The 23,231-nt window shown below is 41.1% G+C and overlaps 1 protein-coding gene across 1 annotated transcript in view; it reads right to left on the bottom strand.

Annotated features, from left to right (window-relative positions):
* The window catches only part of LOC120910441 (heparan-alpha-glucosaminide N-acetyltransferase-like), a 468,708-nt gene that overhangs the window by 387,639 nt on the left and 57,838 nt on the right, over positions 1–23,231 (bottom strand). Inside the window, exon 4 of the mRNA XM_040322198.1 lies at positions 11,772–11,899. Within this exon, the coding sequence (XP_040178132.1) occupies positions 11,772–11,899 (128 nt within the window). The remainder of the gene's footprint in view (positions 1–11,771; positions 11,900–23,231) is intronic.

Raw genomic sequence — 23,231 nt, 5'->3', positions numbered from 1 at the left:
CGTATTGTAACGTCGCGCTTCAGGCGTTAAAACGCCTAGGTGTGAATGGAGCCTAAGAGTTGGCGGGAGGCCACTGGCCACCCACACTACACCTTGATATAAGGAAGAACAGTGCTGACTGCATGGGTTAACAGTGTAGGCACCTTTACGTGTGTTTGGAGGAACTTAGGGTCAGATCCTCAAAAGGGATACGCCGGCGTATCTACTGATGCGCCGTCGTATCCCTGTTTCTATCTATGGAACTGATCCACAGAATCAGTTTCACATAGATAGGGAGAAGATCCGACATGTGTAAGGGACTTACACTGCCGGATCTTAGGATGCAGTACCACAGCCGCCGCTGGGGGCATTTCTCGTCGAAATGCCGCTTCGGGTATGCAAATTAGCACTTACAGAGATCCACGAAGCTTTTAGGCTTTGTTTTTTCTCCGTAAAGTATTAGTTTGCCGTCGCAATATTAGGGCTGCTTTTACAAGGCCTAAACTGTTTAGGCCTTGTAAAAGTAGACCCTTCTATCCCGCGTCGCCGTCTTTTTTTTTTTCAATTTTTTTTTTTTTTTTCCGCCGCAACTTGTATTTTTTTTTTTTACGCCCGTCGCGATTCTCAAAACCCGGCGCAACGTAAAACCGTGCAAAGCACGTCGGGAAAATGACGACGTGAGCATGCGCAGTATGGCCGGCGCGGGAGCGCACCTAATTTAAATGGGACTCGCCCCATTAAATTAGGAACGCCTTGCGCCGGCGGATTTAAGTTACACAGCCGAAAATTTCTAGGTAAGTGCTTTGTGGATCGAGCACTTAGGTAGAAATTTTCCAGCAGTGTAACTTAAATCCGAATATTTAAGTTACACCGGCTGGCTGTGGATCTGGCCCTTAATCCTGAGTGTTTCAATGCCATAATGTGCTGGGGGTAGGATTTAATATAGAGAGCAAGACTGTAATTGTGGCATAACGCTCTTTAAGTAGAGTAGGGGTTACTTTCTGTTCCACTTGTTTGCTATCAGCAACGTATTTTCTTTGCATTTGTTTTACCTATTTGTTGTGCAATAATTGCGGTTTCCTTTCCTTTGGCCATTGGGATGCTTCATATATATATATATATATATATATATATATATATATATATATATTTTTTTTTTTATATATATATATTTATATATATATATATATATATATATATATATATATATATATATATATATATATAATATATATATATATATATATATATATATATATATAGTCGCAATAAATATTTCCCCTATTTGGCTTATGCGGTCGAGGACAAATGCTGCAGTGTGTCTTGAGGCGGCCATTATTGGCTCCCTTCAGGAGCTGGGCAATCTGATTTACTGGGGTCCTCGGGCGTATGATGTGCTACCTTGCTCCACTAGAACCACGCTCAGGGTCTGGGTGGTGGCAAGGAAACGGTTTTCCTGCTCCACTAGATGGTCGCCATTTACTCCGCTTTGGGGCAACCCTAATCTTCCGCATCTTCCTACTGTCCCGGATCCCCGGGTGTGGGCTAGGTACGGGATTAACACTTTAGGAGATGTTCTTACGACTGGTAGACTTCTTTCCCTGACAGAACTTAGAGCCCGCTTCCATCTACCTGGATGGATGACATTTCGTTACTTTCAGTTGCGCCATGCCGTGCAAGCCCAGTTCCCTACTATCCCGACGCTAGATATGGACCCAATAGAACAGTGGTTCTTAACCTTCTAGTGCCGTGACCCCTTGATAAAATTTCCCAAGTTGTGGGCACCCCCAACAGTAAAATTATTTTCATAGCGTGGGTTGAAAGCACCCAAGGCAAGACAAGTAATTTGCGCCTCTAACCCACAGACATTTAGCGTTCCCTGAGTCCCTTCCACTCGTACAATATTAAAACCCCTTACAGTACATTTTAGGATGTACCACTTTCTTTTGGTTCTACTTTCTTTCCCTTTCATCCCTCTCTATCCTAATTCCTTGTTTTTTTCCCCCCATCCCTCTCTCTAACTGTTTTTCTTGTTCTCTCTTTTTTTCCTTTCTCTCCCTTTTTCTTTCTTTCTCCCCCTTTTATCATCTCCCTTCCTGGGAGAACAGTGCAGGCTTCAGAAACAGCCCAGGATTTGGTGACCCCTGGCAAATCATAATTTGACCCCCAGGTTGAGAACCACTGCAATAGAAGGTAGACTGGCACTTGAGAAGCTGGCAAAGCTCTTATCTACCCTATGTTTTGACTTGCTGTCATGCCATTCCCCTCAGATGGAGCGCCTCTGGGAGAAATGGAAAGAGGACATACCAGACTTGGATAGGGAGGATTGGGATGACTGCCTTGGAGAAAGTGCACAGTTGCTGATATCATCTAAGGATAGGCTGATTCAAGTTAAATACCTGCACAGAATCTATTTTACACCACAGAGGCTACATGGTATTTACCCAGAGAAGTCTCCGAACTGCACTCGGTACGGTGGGCACGTACATGCAAATGTTCAGGAGCTGTCCCAAGGTGGCTCAGATCTGGACTAGGGTGGTTGAGCTCATAAACTATCGTCTCCATCTAGATTTACCAGTCTCCCCTACTCTCTTGCTCCTTAGTATCCATGATGATGATCAAAGGCCCAGGTACACTAAAATACTTCTATGTTTTCTATTATTTTATGCTCAGAGGGAAATCATTCTAAAATGGAATTCCCGGAACCCCCCCCCTCCCCCTCTGTGGGTTTGTGGGAAAAATCTATTAGCTTAGCTCTACCTATGTATAAAGTTGACTTATATGAATGGGAATTGTCCTGAGAAATATGATGACAGAGTCTGGCAACCCTGGACTGCCTGACAATGTTTTGTCTTCTGCAATTCTGTAATAATGTTTGGCCTAGGTACCATTGTCGGAGTTCCTGCATGTGCATGTCATGACTTACATGTTTTGATTAATCTTGTACTTCCTTTTTTTATATCTTTCTTAATAAAAGAACATTCTGTTCATGTTAAAAAAATATATATTTCCCCTATTTTGTCCAGGTATATAGCAAGGTGCTACTTGCAGACTTATGGGTATAGAAATAGGGGACCCGAGAAACATCAGCTTCTTCGGGTCAAGCACCACTCTTGTCTTTATGTATATTTGTTTCACGAATAAACATTCACATGACATAGAATTCTCAGCAAAGGTTTAAAATAGGAAGCATCGCCGCGGGCTTGCGTTCCACCAAAGAACCGGAAGTGACATTGTTTGGATTAGAAACCGGAAATTCCATCAATGCATTTCGCCCTCCCACAGGGCATCTTCAATTTACAGTATCTAATCCATACAACGTAACGTTGTTTGGATTGTTGTTTGGAAGTGACGTTGTTTGGATTAGAAACCGGAAATTCCATCAATGCATTTCGCGATCCCACAGGGCATTTTCAATTTATGGTATCTAATCCACACTACGTCACTTCCAGTTCTTTGGTGCAACGCATGCCGGCAGCGATGCTTCCTATTTTAAAGCTTTTCTGAATACATGGCTATTTTTAACCTACATTGTGTAAGTACCTGTCTATTTGCACAATAAATTCCTTTATTAAGCAGTACTTCACTATAGTCCCCTTTCTTTATGTTGTCTTGGGCACTATGATCCATACTTGATGGTCATGAACACTGGAGATATTCCTGGTATATTGATGTGACTCAGCCATCCCTGGCCAACACTCTATAAGCCTGAAAAGCTAGGGGTCCATTCCATCGGGTGAGTGGGCATTGTTGTGGAAATTTGATTAAGATGTATTTAATATGTATTGTCATGGTGTCTCCCAGTGTTAGTACTTCTGCAGCCTGACTGGGGCAGACTGACGCTGGTTGAGTCCCGTCTGGTAGTGGAAAACGTCCTGAGTTTGGAGAGAGGAGTTTGCAGAGTGGGGGTTTGTCCGCCAGCGAAAGGGGATGTGTTCACTCTGCAAGGACATTATCGGTTATAAGCGGATGTACGCTCATGTCACCCCTGTGTGCCTGATGAACACATTTTGGGGCGGCCCCTGCAGATAATCCCAGATCCACAGGAACGGTAGTTTAATCCGAGTATGCGTTGTTCTCTGAACAACGCAGAATAATGATTCATGCCAAAGGTAAAAAGGGAGCTTTTGAATTGTTATGATCAGGGAGAGAGTCCATGTTTAAAACACTTTAAAACACAGAGAACAAATTCTCCTGCGCACAAGAGGAAAATCCAAGAATCAATTGCCCATAGGGATGATACCAACAACGGTGCCACAGGCCTTGCTGCCCTTCATGGATGGGGATATCCTAGTGGCAAAAAGAAGAAAACAAAGGCGCACCAGCTTAGTCATCTTTTTGCAGCTTATGTCGATTAAGCTTTACTGAGATTCTTTCAACTACACTTGTGAGTAGGCCCTGTATATATTTTAAATGTTATTAAAATCTTTTAACGGTAATACACTAGGCTGGTGTGCCTTAGTTTTCTCCATGTTTAAAACATACACACTGTTCCTGCCCAGACACGCCCATAAGACTACCCTAGCCATTATTCATCCTGTTGGAAGGATTTCCTGTGTTGACATTCATATCCTGTGAGGTCATTTCCTGTGATGTCATTTCCCATGGATGAAGCGATTGGCTGTTGGAGCCATCACTTCCTGTCTGTCATTGCTTTTGTTGTGTTTGAATAAAAAACAAGTATTGCGCTGGGTAGAGGGAAGAAGAGCATCGTACTGAGGATGTAAGGCATGGTGGTCTTGTCTGTTTACTTGGGGATATGTGGGTAATAGTGTGATAGGTAAGATGCATTATACCATTAGATGATGTGCTTACTAGCATAGGAGATATGGATTATGCGTAACATATAGCCATATTTCGCTAACGGCATACAGGAGGGAGTGTGGTCCATCGAGATTTGGAGCATGACTGTACTTTTAATATTGGAGCACATCATTCACCAATATATGGACTTTCACTTTTTTATGAATTGTTTTCACTACATTTATTGTTATATTATTTGTATATTTTCAAGCACTGTAATTCTTTTTAATTTATACATTTGTCAAGTGTTGGCACTTTGTGTACAGCAGCTGCAACTTCACAGTCACTTATGCATTTTTTTCACATATTTTCCTATACATCGGAACCTCTGATTGCATGTAATGAGGTTAACGAGCGTTTCGCAATAGAAGCACTGTATTTTAAAAAATCCTAACTCGGTTTGCGAGTGTTGGATATAACTAGATAAAGGGATGGTAAGGGGTCCATGGAATGTGGGTTTGTAATTTCCAAGTGTTTTTATACACTCAGTTTTGATATTTTATTAAACTGAAAAAAGAAGCTCACAATCTATACTATTACACCGTTGTGCCACTGGCCAATCTGTACAAAGTTGAGGGCTTTAGCTTTATTTCCTAAAGCTTTTAGATCTGTTGTGGCTGCTACAGTACTTCCACTGTTCAATTCAGGCCTAATACTGCACTGTGAATTAATAAATGGGTATTGTAGCCAAAACTACCTAAAAAGCCCTTTTTCAAGTTAAATGAATCAGTGCTACTACTTTATTTAAGAAAGTTACCAAAACCAATTACACATCAAAAATATTTGATACCCTAATACAGTGCCACTGACACTGTATGTAAAAATCGTATGTTACATAACACTACATCCAGCTTTCATAAATGTCCCTCATACTTAAATGGGTTGGAAAGGTTTGTTTTTTATTTTCTAAATAGGTTCCTTTAAGCTAGTGCATTGTTGGTTCACTTACCTTTTCCTTCGATTTCCCTTCTAAATGTTTTTTTTTCTTTGTCTGAATTTCTCATTTCCTGTTCTTCCTCAGTAAGCTGGCTGACTAACCACCGCCCGGATGATGGGGGCAAGCTTACTGAGGAGAAACAGAAAGTGAGAAATTCAAAGAAAAGAAAAAACATTTAGAAGGGAGATCAAAGGAAAAGGTAAGTGAACCAACAATGCACTAGCTTAAAGGAACCTATTTAGAAAATAAAAAACGAACCTTTACAACCCCTTTAAGTTGAACTTTATTTCCAAATGGATTTGAATTTCCCCTCGCAAATTGAACCCAGGCAGATTTGCTAATCCTTAGTGGTGTGTAGGAATAAGTAAGGTGGTGTGTAGAAATTTGGGATGTTCAAAAATATGATGTGGGTAGGAATATGGGGCCAGATTCACATAGCCCGGGCGCAGCGTAATGTAACCGATTTAGGTTACACCGCTGCAAATTTTCTGACTAAGTGCCCGATCCACAAAGCACTTACCTGGAAATTTGCGGCGGTGTATCCTAAATCCGTCCGGCGCAAGGCGGGCCAATTCAAATGGGGCGGGTACCATTTAAATTAGGCGCGCTCCACGTACTGCGCATGCTCCCGACGCAAATTTCCCGACGTGCTTTGCGCGAAATTACGACGCGCCGACATTTTGTGAATCGCGACGTGAAAAAAAGACTTGCGCCGGGAATTTTTTTTTTTTTTTTTAAAAAAATTCAAAAGCGACGCGGGAAAGATGGGTATACTTTTACATGGTGTAGTAAGTTTACACTTTGTAAAAGGTGCCCTATCTTTGCGATGGCAAACTAACACTTGCGGCGACGTAACGACGGGAAAAAGTTTTGTGGATCGCCGTAACTGCCAATTTGCATACCCGACGCTGGTTTACGACGCGAACAACCCCCAGCGGCGGCCGCGGTACTGCATCCTAAGATCCGACAGTGTAAAACTATTACACCTGTCGGATCTTAGAGATATCTATGCGTAACTGATTCTATGAATCAGTCGCATAGATAGAAACAGGGATACGACGGCGTATCAGCAGATACGCCGTCGTATCCCTTTTGTGAATCTGGCCCATGGTTAGTGGGTAGGAATATGTGTATTGTGCAGGAATATAAGTAATGTTCTGATACATTGATGTGTGTAAGAATATATGTGGTGTGTAGTAATATGGATAGTGTGTATTAATAAGGGTGGTGTGTAATATGAGTGGTGTTTTATGTAAGAATATAAGTGAAATGGCGAAATATTGATAGTTTTTAGAGACTTGGCTTGGAGCCGCATAAAGGCTAATATGGAGCAGCATAAAGGCCTTGCTTGGAAAAGTATTTTTTAAACATTAAGTTTTGTAGGATTTTGGATGCATACTTTTCCAAACATAAGTTTGTGCTTGTATTGAAAATGAAAGAGGGCACCCAAGTTTTACTCCACTGGGACTGTCCATCTTATTTGCTGAGCGTTATATGACAGCTTCAGGTTTAATCAGTTGTAAGGTCAGACATTTCAGGAATATAAGACACACACTTGTCATCAACTGCCATTTTGTTGACAATAGTTATTGAAAGGAGAACTTCAAGGGGAGGCATGGGGCACTAAAAGATCAGAACTTTTGTCTGCTTTTTTTTGCCAGGTGACATTCACTTTGATTAAATAAACAAAGATATATATATATATATATATATATATATATATATATATACACTTTTTTTTTTAAGTATGTTTTTCATTAAAAATATATTTCCAAAATGATTTACACATTTTATCTTTTTGGTATGAACAAATGTATTATACAGTACACCCATATCATTAAAACATTGTCAGTACCACAGGACATAGCAGTCAGGTCATTAGTCTTCCAAGCACACTTCACCACCAATGTGCTGCCCAGTATAGACCTACATCCACCAAAAACAAGCATACTGCACCAAAAATATCAACGTTACAGGTTTATCATATCAAATACAATCTCTTGGACTTTTTCACAGTATTGTCATAAACCAATTTAAACTGCCCACACCAGGGCTGTGGAGTCGGAGTCGGAGTCGAGGAGTCGGAGTCGGGGGAAATTTTGGGTACCTGGAGTCGGAGTCGGAAAACAATGCACCGACTCCGACTCCGACTCCTACTAAATTTAGATTGGAATTAAAAAAAAAAAAAAAGCAAGTTTAAATGTCCCAATTCACAAAAAGTTATAATTAATGACTTCTCTACTGTAAGAATAAAGACCAATGCATGCAGTGCCTCACGTAACCGCAAAACGAACACGTTAAGTGACCGTGAAGAAGCATGCTTTTCATGTGCTTCACTATATGGCACGCAACGCACAATTAGGAGCGGCAATACTTATACTTTCCATAGTGTTGTGTTCTGCTTTTACAGGGAACGCATGTTAGAGAACCAGTAAGGCCTCGTACACACGGCCGAGGAACTCGACGTGCCAAACACGTCGAGTTCCTCGGCGAGTTCAGCCCTGAAGCCGCCGAGAAGCTCGGCGGGCCGAGAGCTCCCATAGAACAACGAGAAAATAGAGAACATGTTCTCTATTTTCTCGACGAGTTCCTCAGCGGCTCCATCGGGCCGAAAGTGTACACACGACAGAGTTTCTTGGCAGAATCAGGCTCTGACCGAGTTTCTCGCCGAATTCTGCCGAGAAACTCTGCCGTGTGTACGAGGCCTGAGTGTCCAAATAAAAAAATTCCAACAGGAGTTTTATAAAGCACTAAAAGAAGTTGAAAAGTATGATCGCTCATGAAAACTTACTGTTGAAGAAGCCATCCTTGTTTATCCAGAGATGTGGTGTGGCCAGAATAGTTACTGCAATGCCACCCACCCAAGTCAGTGTCGAAAGATTATTTTCAGCCCTAAAAATAATAAAGTCTGACTTAAGAGCCTCTATGAAAGAGGATCTGGCAGAGGCAATTCTCTTCCTTAGAACTCTACATTGAATTGATTTGCATTTGCTAAGCCTAGAACTACATTTCAAGATTAATATAAACCATTTCTAGGTTTTGCAGATTTTGTTTTTGGTTCATTATAGATAAGCTTTGTTTTTGTTCTAAAACAACCAAATAATGTGGTTTGTATTTTTGAACTGGTAAAGATCCTGTTCCTGATGTTTATGCCTGCTGCTACTATCCAGTCACTTGATTGTTTTCATTGTGTTTGTCTTTTGCTTAAACTGTGCAATACAGTAGACTGTTGGCTTCCCAGCCAGTAGTCCTGTGGTAGGTTGCGTTTCTTTCACTCAAGGAATGTATAAAATACATTTGCATATTAATACAGAGGAGTCGGAGTCGGGGAGTCGGAGTCGGAAGTACATAAAACTGAGGAGTCGGAGTCGGAGTCGGAACATTTATCTACCGACTCCACAGCCCTGGCCCACACAGAACAATCGTGTAAGTTGTTTCCATTGTAAGAAAAAGTGTCCTCTGTTTCAGGACCCTCTGAGAAGCATTTGTCTCCTGTGCAATTCCTTCTGTCACAATTATGTGATACTTGTCCTTATTCCGGTAATATCTTGGCACAGACGAAAACCCTACTGATTCTGGTGTAACAGTACCAGTGACAGAAATCACCAGTGTAGACAGCAATTAAAACCCTACAAAGTTCCTAACTCTCCCACATTCTACCCAAAACGAAAAAAGTTTTTGACCTCATAAAAACTATTTAAAACAAACCTTGCATCAAAATGCTCAATTACTTACATTTTACATAAAAATAATAATAATAATATAAAAAACATACTTGAGGTGATTGTAGCCATATTAGTGCAATTGCGACAGAGGAAATTAAGTACTGTCCATGATACTTTTTTTATTACCCCGAAAGCTTTTCCTGAAAAATTGTATGTTATTGCAAATAAAAAAAAGTATCATGGACAGCATTCAGCTTTTTTTTTTCCAGAGAACATTGAATTATCAGTAAAAACTTAAAAAGAAACCTGGTTCCTGGGCATAGGTGACATTACTAAGCCTTCTCACAGGATACTGTTAAAGCCACCAAATCCAAAATTTGCAAGAAGATGCTCCTGCATAGTGCTGCAGCACCGTCGTATGGGATTTGGTCATAGGACATGATCTCACCAGCACATACAGGGAGTCAGGGTATAAGGCAAGTCTTTTTTGCATCTAATTTTATAGATTTCTTGTTATTAAAAGTGTAACTAAAGGCAAAACTTTTGTTTTTGTTGTTTTGGATAGAGCAGGGGTCTACAAACTGTGGCCCGAGGGCCAGATGTGGCCCTTTGCTAGCCTTTATCTGGCCCTTGGGGCACTATTTCCCCCACTGATATGAGGCACTATTCCTCCAACTGACACCAACAAGGTGGCCTGTTTTCTTCCACTGATACCAATGATGGGATACTATTTCTCCTACCAACAAGGGCACTACTCCTCCTACTGACCACCAACTTAGAGGCCATATTTATTCTCACTGATGCTTGGCCTGGGGCATTTTCTACCGCCACTGGTCACAATCCGGCCCTCCTAAAGTCTGAAGGACAATAAACTGGCCCTTTGTTTGAAAAGTTTGGAGACCCCTGGGATAGAGTATAGAGAGATTAGGACACCTGTCAGTTTTTATTGCTGTCTTTGCCCTAATTAGAGAGACTCATCCTCTCTATTTGTCCTGTAATCAGTGAAAGTGAAAGTAGAAGAAAATATTTTAGACTGACACCAGAACAGTAGTAGAAAGGAAATCTTCCGATGGGGACATTGGTGACACCCAGGGATTCCTCACTCAGGAATTTCTTCCCACTTCCTGTTGTGACTATAGAACAGGCAAAAAAACTGACAAGGGTTATATAACCCTCTCTAACGCTATCCAAAATAAAAATAAAGTTCTGTCTTTAGTTACACTTTAACTACTTGCTGCCCACTCTGTGTACATTTACTGTGGTGCGCCGGCTCTCCTGCACAAAATCACGTACGGGTAAGTGATTGCGCTATTCCGCCAGCATAGAGAGAGAGGCAGAACGGCGGTCTGCCTATATAAACAAGGCAGATCGCCGTTCTGGTAGTGGGGAACATAGAGATCCTGTGTTTCTGCCAAGCAGAAACATGGATCTCTGTCTTCCTACAGTTAAAGCATCCCCCCACACAGTTAACAAGCACGCCCTAGGGACACATTTAACCCTTTGATCGCCCCTAATGTTGACCCCTTCCCTGCCAGTGTCATTAATACAGTGACAGTGCATATTCTTTAGCACTGATCACTGTATTGGTGTCACTGGTCCCCAAAAAAGTGTCACTTAGTGTCTGGTTTGTCCGCTGCAATGTAACAGTCCCGCTATAAGTCGGTAATCACCGCCATTACTAGTAAAAAAATAAAAATAAATACAAATTCTGTAAAACTATCCCATAGTTTATGCTATAACTTTTGCGCAACTCAATCAATACACACCTTATTTTATTTTTTTACCAAAGACATGTAGCAGAATACATATTGACCTAAATTGATAATAAAATTTGATTTTTTTTTTCATTTTTTTTATTGGATATGCTTTAAAGCAGAAAGTTTTTTTTTTAATTGCCTGTCTTTTTTTGTTTCTAGCACAAAAATAAAAACTGCAAAGGTGATCAAATACCACCAAAAGAAAGCTCTATTTGTGGGAAAAAAATGACATAAATTTATTTGGCAATTGTCAGTTAAAGTAACGCAGTGCCGTATTACAAAAAATTGCCAAAAAATTGCTCCTTCCAGAGCTGAAATAGTTAACTGTGTTTTTTTAAATTGGGGAGTGGATCTACAAGAAGAACTTGAAACTTTATGCCAGGTTAGCTTTTAAACTTTTCATTTTATTTTCATATTGGGGTTGATTTACTAAAATCGGAGAGTGCTAAATCTAGTGCACCTCTGCATAAAAGCCAATCAGCTTCCAGGTTTTTTTTTTTGTCGAAGCTCAATTGAAGCTGAAGTTAGAAGCTGATTGATTACCATGCACAGCTGCACCAGATTTTGTACTCTCCTGTTTTAGTAAATCAACCCGATTATGTCTGAATAGAAGAAAAAAAATAGACTTACGCAAGTAAGCATTTGAGGGTTGTTTGCTGAGCACTGTGTCACACTTTACTGTTCCATTCTCCTGCTCCATTAGTGATGAATGAACTGATATGATGTATTTCCCGTGTTCTCCATACAACTGTTTCCAACTGTCAGATATAAATAGAGAACAGTTTGTTGTAATTTCAAGTACTGGTGCAAAAACTTCTACAAGTTCAACAGTGAACTGGCTTATAACCTGAAATGACTGATCAGGTCTACATCCTTTGAACAATCAATATTATTACTACAACAATGATCTGAATAAAAATGCATGCAATACAATAAACACCAACACAGTATGCATACCTCCCAACTGTCCCTGATTTGGAGCAATGTCCCTCTGTCCCTCATTCCTCTTCATTTGTCCCTCATTTTGGTCTGATCTATATAGCTGTATATAAAATGTACTTTTTATCTTTCAAAAAGTGTTTTCCAGCGCTAAACCTTTCATCTGATTTCAAAATTGCTGCATTTGTAAATTCCAAAAGCCAATATAAAGGGATAATAGTGGTAAAAAAAACACTTGTTGGTTTAACCAATCTTGTTGTTTTTGTACAATTCCCCTTTAAAGGGGTGTGGCAAGCGGTGTGTCCTATGCCTGCACACGTTTGCTGATAGGTGTCCCTCATTCCCATCTCAAAAAGTTGGGAGGTATGTAGTATGGTATATATGTTGCGGCAGGCAGGTCATATATTATATATATATATATCTACAGAAAATCGGAATAATGGCAAGAGATGTCCTTAGAATACATGCTGGCACAATGTGGCTCCAATCACAGTCTAGAGACCAAATTGGGAAATTAGGAAATAATATTACTGTCTATGGCAGGGGTGCCCAACCAGTGGCCCGGGGGCCACATGTGGCCCACAGAGCCCTCTGATGTGGCCCACGACCTCCTGCTCTGGGATGGAATAAAATAGAATACAATACTGTTATTAAAGGTAAGTTTATTACTAAAATCACAGTGTATATATGGGCATATCTGTTCTGCAGTGGTTACTGAATGCTTTTAAACTGATTACCTGTGTTGAGTCATAGACTTCTATTACCTGTGAGTTTGGTGTGCTTTCTGAAAGTGCACCACACCTACAGGATACAATAGAAGTCTATGGCAAAGTACAGCTAACCTGCAGGAAAGCCACAGGTGAACTGTGCTGCATTTGTGGTGCTCGTAAACCATGCATTAGTGTGAAAGCAGCCTTAGGCCCCTTTCACAAGGTCAGGCCGACCCAATCGGACCCTCCATTCACCTCTAAGGAGTGGCAGATGTAAATGGACTTGTGTTTGTTTACAAACGCCTACCTCCAATCCGATCCACAAAAAGAAAACAAAAAAGACTAGACTGGGCTCTATAGAGTAGAGTGGGCTGCCATCCACCCGCTCCGCTCATTGTGGCTCGCGACCGGTTACCAAGTCGCTTAAGTGGCCCTCGGTCTTCAAAAGGTTGGGCACCCCTGGTCTATGGTAAGCACATTTTACCATATCATACGAACATAACTTATCCTGTTTAGCAGACAGTACCCAAATAGAAAGATAACTAATTTACCAACCCATGTGTGAAAACTTCTATAAAATATCTGAGGTGTAAAGTGTGCTGATAAAATCATGTTAAACCAGAAAACAAATACCAATTAATGAAATTAATCAAAACACTAAAGGAGTTAAGCCTGGTTCACACCTATACATTTTTTAGTGCATTTTCAGTTTTGCAGAAACACACTACAGTCCATTTAACATGGTTTCCTATGGGTCATGTTCACATCTATGCATTTTATGGAAAGGGCCAGGGACTTTTTTCTGGTTTTTGGTTCCATAGACTTCAATGGATCAAAAACATGTATTGGAAAACTCAAAATGCACCTGGAATATGCAAGCTACAACCTGCATAGTCTTTTAGGCTCGATTCACACCTATGCATGTTGCTTTTGAGCGTTTTTTCAGTGCTTGCTGTGTTTTTTGACACTTGTTTTTTTACCACGATTTGCGTTTTTTTTTTAACTGCCAATTTATTTGTCCTGACATGCTCCATGGCAGCAAACGTGTGGGTTGGCCCCGCCTCCATAACTACCCAATAGGACCCCTCCTTATAAATTTCAGCTGTAGGATCTCAGCCGTGTTCCTTTTTTGTCCTCCTCCGTAGGACCATGTGTTTTGGTTCTCCTACCTGAAGAGGATTGTTCCTACAATCAAGATCGGCCAAAGTTTATGGTGTCTCATCCCTCCGATAAGCCTTGACCTGTTAAGCAGGGTATGGAGTGTATTGCAGAGTAGCGCTGAAGAGCTGGATTATGTCTTCCACTGGAGAGATGGGTTATCTTACCACGATCAGCTCTGATCTGGCTAAACCACTATCAGCTAAGGATCTTACTCTCAAGACCATCTTTCTAGTAGCAGTCACTTCAGCTAAAGGAGTCTCTGACATCAGAAATCTGGGTTCAAAAGAACCATTCTTGACCTTCTTTCCAGATAGAGCATTATTAATTCCTATGCTGGGCTCAAATCCTAAAGTTACATCCATTTTTCATGAAAATCAGGAAATTGTACTGCCCACTTTTGGGTTATCTGAAGATCAAAGTATTCATCCCCTTGATGTGGGGCACACATTAAGTCAATATCTGGAAATGACAGAATCTTTCAGACAAACAGATTTTCTTTTCATTTTTCTTCAAAAGAACAAAGGAAAACGGGCCTCAATCAGATCCTTACAGTCAGTGCTTAGTCATGGCTCAATCGGACCCTCCATGACTAAGCACTGACTGTAAGTGCGAAACGCGTCGGCCATACTGTATCTTGTTGGTTTGCAGTGACTGTTTGTGCAGTTGAAAAATAAAAAGACAACTTTTTTAAGTGATTTTGGAGTGCGGCTGTCCAGTTCTCGTCCATTTATTTGCTATCATCAGCATTGCCAGCACCTTGGTGGTTCAACAACCCTTGATTGCTCACGGGGCTCACCTGGAGCGGTGAGATATCTGTCTGTTAATCAGATCCAATGCAGCTTGGATAGTTCAGACCATCCAGAGGGCATACAAAGCCAAGGGCTTGGCTGCTCCAGAGGCAGTGTCTGCACACTCAAACTGGAGCATTTTGACTTCTTGGGCAGCCTCACGTCATGCCGCACCTGAAGTTGTATGCAGAGAGGCTTCGTGGTCATCTATTAATACATTTTGTTTTCCACTATTGTGTTGAACCGGCTGCTTTATCTTCACTGAATTTTAATTTACAAGTGCTGTCAGTTGACAGTGTTAAATGTATTTTCTTGCCTCAGCATTTTGCCCGCTCGGGTGTGTTTGGTGAGTTATTTCCCACACGTATGCTGCCATGGATCATGTCAGGAAAACAGAAAATTTATTATCAAATACTTACCGTAATTTTCCTTTCCTGATAGGCTCCATGGCAGCAGGAGTCCCTCCCAATGCTTGGAGTAGGCTAGTTACTGAACACGGCTGAGAGCCCACAGCTGAAATTGATAGGGAGGGGTCCTATTGGGTAGTTATGGAGGCGGGTCCAACCCACACATATGCTGCCATGGAGCCTATCAGGAAAGTAAAATTACGGTAAGTATTTGATAATAAATTTTACGTTATTTTTACATTTCCTTTAACAACCAGCCATAAACAGGTAAAAAAAAAACGCAAATCGCGGCAAAATTGCGGTACTTGCGTTTTGGATGCGGGTCCATTGAATTCTATTATATGCAAAATGCTGCTTTTTGCAGGAAAAAAAGTCCCCGACCCAAAAACGTAGAGGCACAAAAAAGCATTGATGTGAACATGTTCCATAGAAAACCATGTCAGGGCAGCACAGTGGTGCAGTGAGTAGCACTTTCGCCTAGCAGCAAAAGGGTCGCTGGTTCGAATCCCGACCACGACACCATCTGCCTGGAGTTTGCATGTTCTCCCTGTGTCTGCGTGGGTTTCCTCCGGGCACTCCGGTTTCCTCCCACACTCCAAAGACATGCTGGTAGGTAAATTGGATCTTGTCCAAAATTGGCCCAGTATATCTGTGTGTATGACTGTGTGTCCCTAGCGTGTTGAGATCCTACGGGGTAAAATGACCGCACCAGCCTAGCAGACACTGGCTGGAAAAGCGCCCAGAGGCGATTCAGTTCGCATGTGTAGCGCTATACAAGTCATTCATTCATTCATTCATTCAGAAAATGTCCCTGCATTTCTGCAAAATGAATCAAAAAAAGCATTAGTTTGAATGAAGCCTTAGGCTGGATTCACACTTGTGTGGTGCAAATTCCAGCTCTGTTATCTCTGCAAAGAGATAAGAAAGCTGTTTAGCAGATCATCTCCATTTTAGCTGCGAATTTGGAGACCTGGGATCGGGGAGGGGGGGAAGTGTATTGAGGAGAATGAGAGAAATCCTGATGAGAAATGAACACATCTGCGAATCAGATGCGTGCCCATAGAAGATAATGGGCCTGAATTCGCACCTGAGCCGCACAGCAATGCAGGTATCGGCTATACACCATATGGGCTATACCCACCACTCGCCATTCTTATACCTGAGAGTGAGTGATGCATTATATGCAGTCACTCAGTTGTCTCCCCTATTAACCTCATACAGAGGTGGACAAAGGTGCTTTTTATGTAACTAAGTAAAACATTACATCAAACGCTCCTAACAAAATTTTCCTTCTGTCAACCAGATTGCTCATTCTCATGTTTGTAGTTTTGAGAATCTATGCTTGTCCTGAAATGGCTTGGAAACATGGCTTCCTGTATATACGTAGAAACAAAGTTGAATCTCAAAAACATTAAAAAGAAATTGTAAAAAGAAAAAAATAGCTTTGACAGCCTTTTTTTATAAAAGATCTAGCAGTTGCGCTCTCTGGCAGAGAGCTGGATTCTTTACAAATGATGGAAATATAAATCAAAGGGATTTGGTCAGAAAGGAACTTACTTTTCACTGGGTAATCAAACCAAACATAGGGAGTTTTCTCTCTCCCTAAATATTAACAATTAAAGTCAGCTTTGATTCCATCACAGTGTTCCTTTATGTCACAATAAAACAGCAGCCTGGGAATAAGACATGTCTTCCACCCATGGGGATTCTATTGTATGATTATCACTGGGTGTCCTCTAGATTCTATTCCCTGGCCTCCATCTCTTTTTCCTGAACTGTGACCTTTCACCTAGCTGCGTACAATAGGCTCTTTGAGGTGAGCTTTAACCTTTGTGTCCAGAGCCATAACTAGGATTTTGGCGAATGGGTCAGTGTGGGGGTATGTCAGCTGACCACCTGCACAAATCTTTTACAGAAAATAACCATGACATTAGTTTGCCAGCTTCTGTCTTTAAGAGTTATAGATGAGCTGAAGGCAACCTCACCCCCTTTTAGTGGGTCAACGGATTTGTATGAAGTCATAATCTTTATCTTCATAATTGTAAATGCATAATTGATATCAGACTGGATACAGGAAACAAAACCTAAAACAATATCCAGAAATTAGGGTAACTGAAATGATCAATGAGCAATACAATCAAAAATTATGAAAAGTAAAATGCACAGAATTATGCTGAAGGAAAACAAAAACAGTTATCATATGAAATTGGAACTAAAGGCGGCCATACACGGTTCGAATTTTCGAAAGATTTTTCTTTCGTAAATCGTATCAAAGAATTTTCGTACGAATTTCGCACCGTTAGTGGGCTGCAGCAACAGCTGATTTTCGTGTGGCAAACAAATTAAGAAATCCGACATGTTGGAAATGTTTTGAAAAACAAACGATTTTCTGATCAATGATGGGAGAATCGTGCGAGAAATGTGATAGAAAAAAAAACACGCATGTGCAAGAAAAGAATATTCCGTGAGAGAAAAGAATATTCCCGGAGTGAAACGAATATTGCCGGCAACATGAAGGTTTGGTCGGCCGAATTTCGAAAATCAATGGTGGCATCATCGGATCACAAAAAAAAGAACTTTCTGATTTTGAAAAGAAAATTTGTTCGAAATTCGACCGTTTATGGCCTGCTTAAAGCTTCTCCCTAGACTTTACAGCCAAGGAAACTGCCATTTTAGCCCCTGTTTCATCTGCAGTTGTGATAGTGCTACACATGTGACTAGCTATGACACCAGCCATTAAGTTTGGATAAGAGCTAACATAAGCACACTAGTAACTGTAAAGCCCCATACACACAGTAGGACTTTTTGACAACAAACTTCAAAATGAGGAAGTTTTCAAAAAAAATCCTACCGTGTGTACGCTCCATCGGACAAACTTTTTCGGTTTTATCGGACAAATGTTCGTTCTGCAAACGGACAAACTTCTCGGCACCAAAAGTCCTACGGTGCAAACTCCTATCGTGTGTCCATGGGACTTTTGTCCAAAGTACAAATACGCATGCCCAGAACCGATGTTTAAATCAACCAACAATAGCAGAAGTTGACCAAAGGGTGGCAGTGAAGAGCAGAAAAACCATGTGATGTTGGGAAAGTTTGGGGAAAGTTTGTAGAAAAGTCTTGCCGTGTGTATGCTATGGGTGTGCCCAACCAACTCCCTTTGGACAAAAATCCACGGAAAAGTTTGTTTGAAGTGCGACCGTGTGTACGAGGCTTAATAGGTATCATTCAAGGCATGCCTTGAATTTAACCAGTTTGGGAAACAGTTAAATTGGTGGGTTTAGATCCACGTTTTATATAATATTGAATATACTTCTTCTAAGGGACCTACCCTCCCAGAGCATACCTGAAACACAGCTCCTAAGTGACATGGTGGTCAGCTGAGCAACAAGCTACAGCACTTGAATCATTTTGGTAGAAGCTTGTATATACCCCTTAATCACCAGGCCATTTTCACATTTTCAAAGCTGTGATCATTTGACCGACAATTACTTGGTCATGCAACACTGTACCCAGGGCTTTTTTTCTCAAACAGGTGCTGGAACTTAACCACGGCCCCTCCCCCTACACACCCTCCAAATCACATCAAATAGTGGATGTGGTTAGTCAAATTTCACGAACAGTAGGAGTGTTTTAAAGGGGCATTAAATACTAGGATTTCATTACATACAGTAAGTGCAGAGCTGTCACTTGTAAACACAGAAACCAGACTTCTGTGTTTACAAGTGATTGTGGTGAGCAGGCACCAAAGGGTCTGAGCCAGAGGTGGTGGAACTGAGTTCCCCCAAGTTCCCGCTGAAAAAATCCCTGACTGTACCCAAATGAATATCTGAAAGAGGAGCTCCAGTCATTTTTGTGTTTATTAAAAGTTAGCAGCTACAAAAAGTGTAGCTGCTGACTTTTAATAAACACACACTCACTTGTCCCAGGATCCAGCAATGTGGTCACCGAACCATTGCTTCTCTCCCTCTCTCCGGCATCGACATTTCAACTGTGGGCACCCGGCTGTGACAGCTTGCTCTTCACAGCCAGGTGCGCACTGCACATGGGAAAGTCACGCTGCACCTGCTGAATGATTCAGCAATCTTCTGGGACCTGTGTCGTATCCCAGAAGACTACAAGGAGGGTTGGGTAGAGGAGAACTTCCGGATTGCCTAATGCAAGTACCTGTCAAAACTAGGTACCCCCCAAAAAAAAGTACATGCCAAATATAGCAGGGGAGGGGGGAGGCGAGCTTAAAGCGGAACTTCCCCTTTTGGGTGGAGCTTCACTTTAAGCAGATGGTGCTTTCCTTTAGTGGTATTTATTAACTACTTTATAACTATATGAAGGATAAAAAAAATTGATATTCTCACTGTCTCATTTCTTGAAGCCCTAAATGTCCCTCAAATTGTTTAGTTTTAGACAAAACAGTGCAGAGTGCAAGGGTCAGGACTATGCTATAAACAGAACTGCTTGCAGATATTAGTGGTCAGAAGTTAATGAATGTTCCATTATGGTGATGAGTGCCCCTGTATATGTTGGGGTCAATGATGTGTGCCCCCTTAAATGTTGGTGATCAGTAGCGAGTGGGCCATAGCTGTTGGTGGTTAGTGGTGTTTTCCTTCATACCATTGTATCCCCTGTTGCTGTTCAGTGTGCCCTCCTTTTGTTGTCAGTTAGTTGCAACTGTGTATTCACATTAAGGATCAGCAGAGAAGTATTGGTAGAGAATTGCAAGGAGGTGGAGGGCTCTCAATTATAAACCTTGGCAGTGTTTACATTTGTGAATGCTGCAATTGGCCATCACAGCGATCACAAGGCACAAAGCCACTCTGATTGGCTTTGTGCAGTTTGCCGGTAATCTGTGCTGTCTAATGATAGCTCAATTACAGGACTACAAAGGTTTCACTGGCCGCCTTTTGATGTTTTTGGCAACACATTTAATACACATTGAGCTCCAGAAAAATGAGTCCACCTCTCCACTGGTTTTTATAGTATATGGCGGTATTGAGTTGGTTAAAGTGAACCTGTGCCCATACTATGCATGGTAAAGCATTTACATATCCTAAACAAACAGTAAAACACTTTAAAAACAAGCCTCATACACCTCTGTAGCTGTAGGCATTGTGGAAAAAATTGTCTTCAAAGGTCATACTCAAAACTTAGTATTTCCCTATTACTGGTAGTCTAGAAGCCAGGAAGTTTTGAGTGCAGCAACAAGGACAATTTGGTTGATTTGTTGAAAAGAGGTGGGTGATTTAGCCAGGGGCAGAGTTGTGGATGGCTTTATATGTTGTTAGTATTTTGAATGTTATTCATTGTGTGGCTGGAAGTGAAGAGACTGGCAGAGAAGGGTAGCAGACACTGAGATGTTGGTAAGGTAGGTGAGTCTAGCAGAAGCATTTATTATACTGAAGAGGGCATAGCTTGTGCAGTGATAGGCCAATGAGCATGAAGTTGCAATAGTCAAGGCGAGATAACAGAGAGGAGAAAATAAGTTGTGGTTTCATTGGTTAGGAAGAGGGCATTATTTGGAAAAGTTATGGAGGTGAAGTCTGCAGGATTTAGACAGTAACTGGATTTGAGGCCAAAAAGACAGATCAGAGTCCAGGATTATATCTAGCACCCTGGCATAAGGGGAAAGCACTAATAGTTGTATTATTGATCTTGATGGAAAAGTGAGGGGCGAGAACAGGAGATGGGGGAGAGGAGTATATAAAAGTGTTCAGTTTTAGAAATGTTTTATTTTAGGAAGTGGTGTGGCATCCATACAGATATGTTTGTTAGTAAGTTAGTAATGTGAGAGCAGACTAAAGGGGTGAGATAAAACAAAGGAATGTTCCTCAACCTGATTGTAATAAGCCAATTTAGGTAAAGGTTATCCAACGTGCGTTGGTGTCTTTAGTGCCAATACATCCTGCCAGTTACCAGTATAACAGCCAGAGGCCCTATGCACCCCTTGTTGAGTCATCCTAGTCAAAATGGAAGACATATAGCTTAATACTACTAAATGTATTCGCCCTGAAAGGAGCACACTGCCATTATTCAGAGAAATCTAGCTATATTTATTCTTTGTCGTGTTACAAGTGGAGTTCATTTACATTATATCTCAATATTGTTATAGATGGCTGCAAGATTATTTCCAGTGTTGGATAATGTGTATCAATCTGCACATATTTTTATGATAGATTGAAATATCTTCTTATAAACGGTTCCCGGAATAACTATATTAGGATTTAGATTATGGAATTTATTTTATCATAAACTACGCAAACACTATCATCTATTTGATTTTTTTTTCCCCCCAGTCTGAACAATCCATAGATGCATGGAGAAAAAAAAATCCATCATCTATTGAGATATTAACAAAGTTAGTTAGCAAAGTGGTTTTGGCCAATGAATGCCATATAAAAGAAAAGCTGTATATGTCTGAACTCTCGTTTTGAAAATTAGATTTATGTTCATCCAAAAGCTTCCATAATTCCTGACTTAGAACAGACATGCAGAGCAGAAGTTCTGACTTCTTAGCTCAATGCTTGATCCAAGTCAAGGATTCAGAATGTACTGAAGCCAGAAACAGACAGGCAAGTAGTATGTTCAGAAGGTCAGCAATGGAAGCCTCTGTAAAATCCTGGGGGCAGAGGGAAAAGGACACTGGACCCAATTCACTAAAGGAAATTGTATGCAGTATTTGGGTGACGATGCATTTTTCCCAAATATCACATGTGGTTTTGAAAATGTCAGTTCACTAACCTTTTATGCGGTATAAACCTCAAAAAGCAAAAATGGTAAATACAGTACCGCATATAATAACATTAAAGTCAATTCACTAAAGTAAATACCGTATTTGCCGGTTTTGGGATATACTCACCGTATAAGACAACCCTTCACTGTGCCATTGCTTCACACTGTAGCTGCTGACTTTTAATAAGGACACTTACCCGTCCTAGTGGCCAGCGATGTCAGCCCCCGCCGTGGCCGATCCTCAATCCTGGCAGCTCCAGGCGCAGCCATCCATAGTAAGGGAAACATGCAGTGAAGCCATTGCGGCTTCACTTCCCGTTTCCTACTGTGCATGCGCGAGCAGCGCGACGCTTTGTGAATGGGCCGGCTGCTTTCTGGGATACACACAGTTCCCAGAATGCAGCGCGCTCCATTCACAAGAAAAAACAGAGTGTAGGAGGAGGAAGAGAATCGACCGCGGTGGATGAAGAGGCAGATTCGGCACTTCCACATAGCAACAGCTATTTAGGGTATTTTTAGATTTTTGGTGGAAAGATTTTGTTCAGGGTGGAACTCCGCTTTAACAGAGCCTAAACAAACAAGGAGAGGGCTACCCAATGCAAGTTTATTTATAATTTTACAAATATCCCAATTTTTAGACCGTTGTCTTATAAAGGATGTGTCCAGGCATCACGGCATGGGGCTTGCTGAGGGTTACTGCAGCGCTGTATAATTGTGCTAACACTGATCCAGCTCATGTTACTGTGCATGTGTAGCAAATCGTGACAGTGCCCTGAATGTATCTCTGCTACACTTTGAACATTCACCTGCCATCTCCTTCACAAATACCTTCCAGAAGAAGCAACGGGGTAGCAGAACAAGGTTGTGTGTGGTTGAAGGGCCCGAAAAAACAAACTTGACAATGCTTTTTTTATTTATGTGAAAACATGCAAATTTCTTCAACCTATTAGCAGCCACAAGTGCAGATTACTCAGCAGAGATGTCAAATGATGTTTTCTAAATACTTTATACCAAATGTGTTTGCAGTGGAATTGGTGTTATCACTGTATTCACTTCGGGAACTGTTGGGTTGCCAGATTTTAAAGTCCAATTACGGAAAACTTTAAAAGTTATTCCTTGCAGTGGGCTGCATCTACACTGCAATCGTTAATTGCTCATTTAGGTCTAGGATGTTGGAAAGTAGCTTTCTATACTGTGAACTATATGAACTATATGCATTATACCTATCTATCCAGAAGGTAGCACTGCAGTGTTATAATGTGTATTCCATGGTAATGTAATGAGAGGAAGTGTTTGTCTTTCCTCACTGTGTTCTTGTATGCTCCTTGTTCCTGTTCCATGTAAATACATGTTCTGATATTC

Source organism: Rana temporaria, chromosome 8, assembly GCF_905171775.1.
Source record: "Rana temporaria chromosome 8, aRanTem1.1, whole genome shotgun sequence".
Classification (NCBI taxonomy): Eukaryota; Metazoa; Chordata; class Amphibia; order Anura; family Ranidae; genus Rana; species Rana temporaria.
Note: the sequence above shows the minus strand (reverse complement) of the source record. Positions and strands in the feature narration are given on the sequence as shown.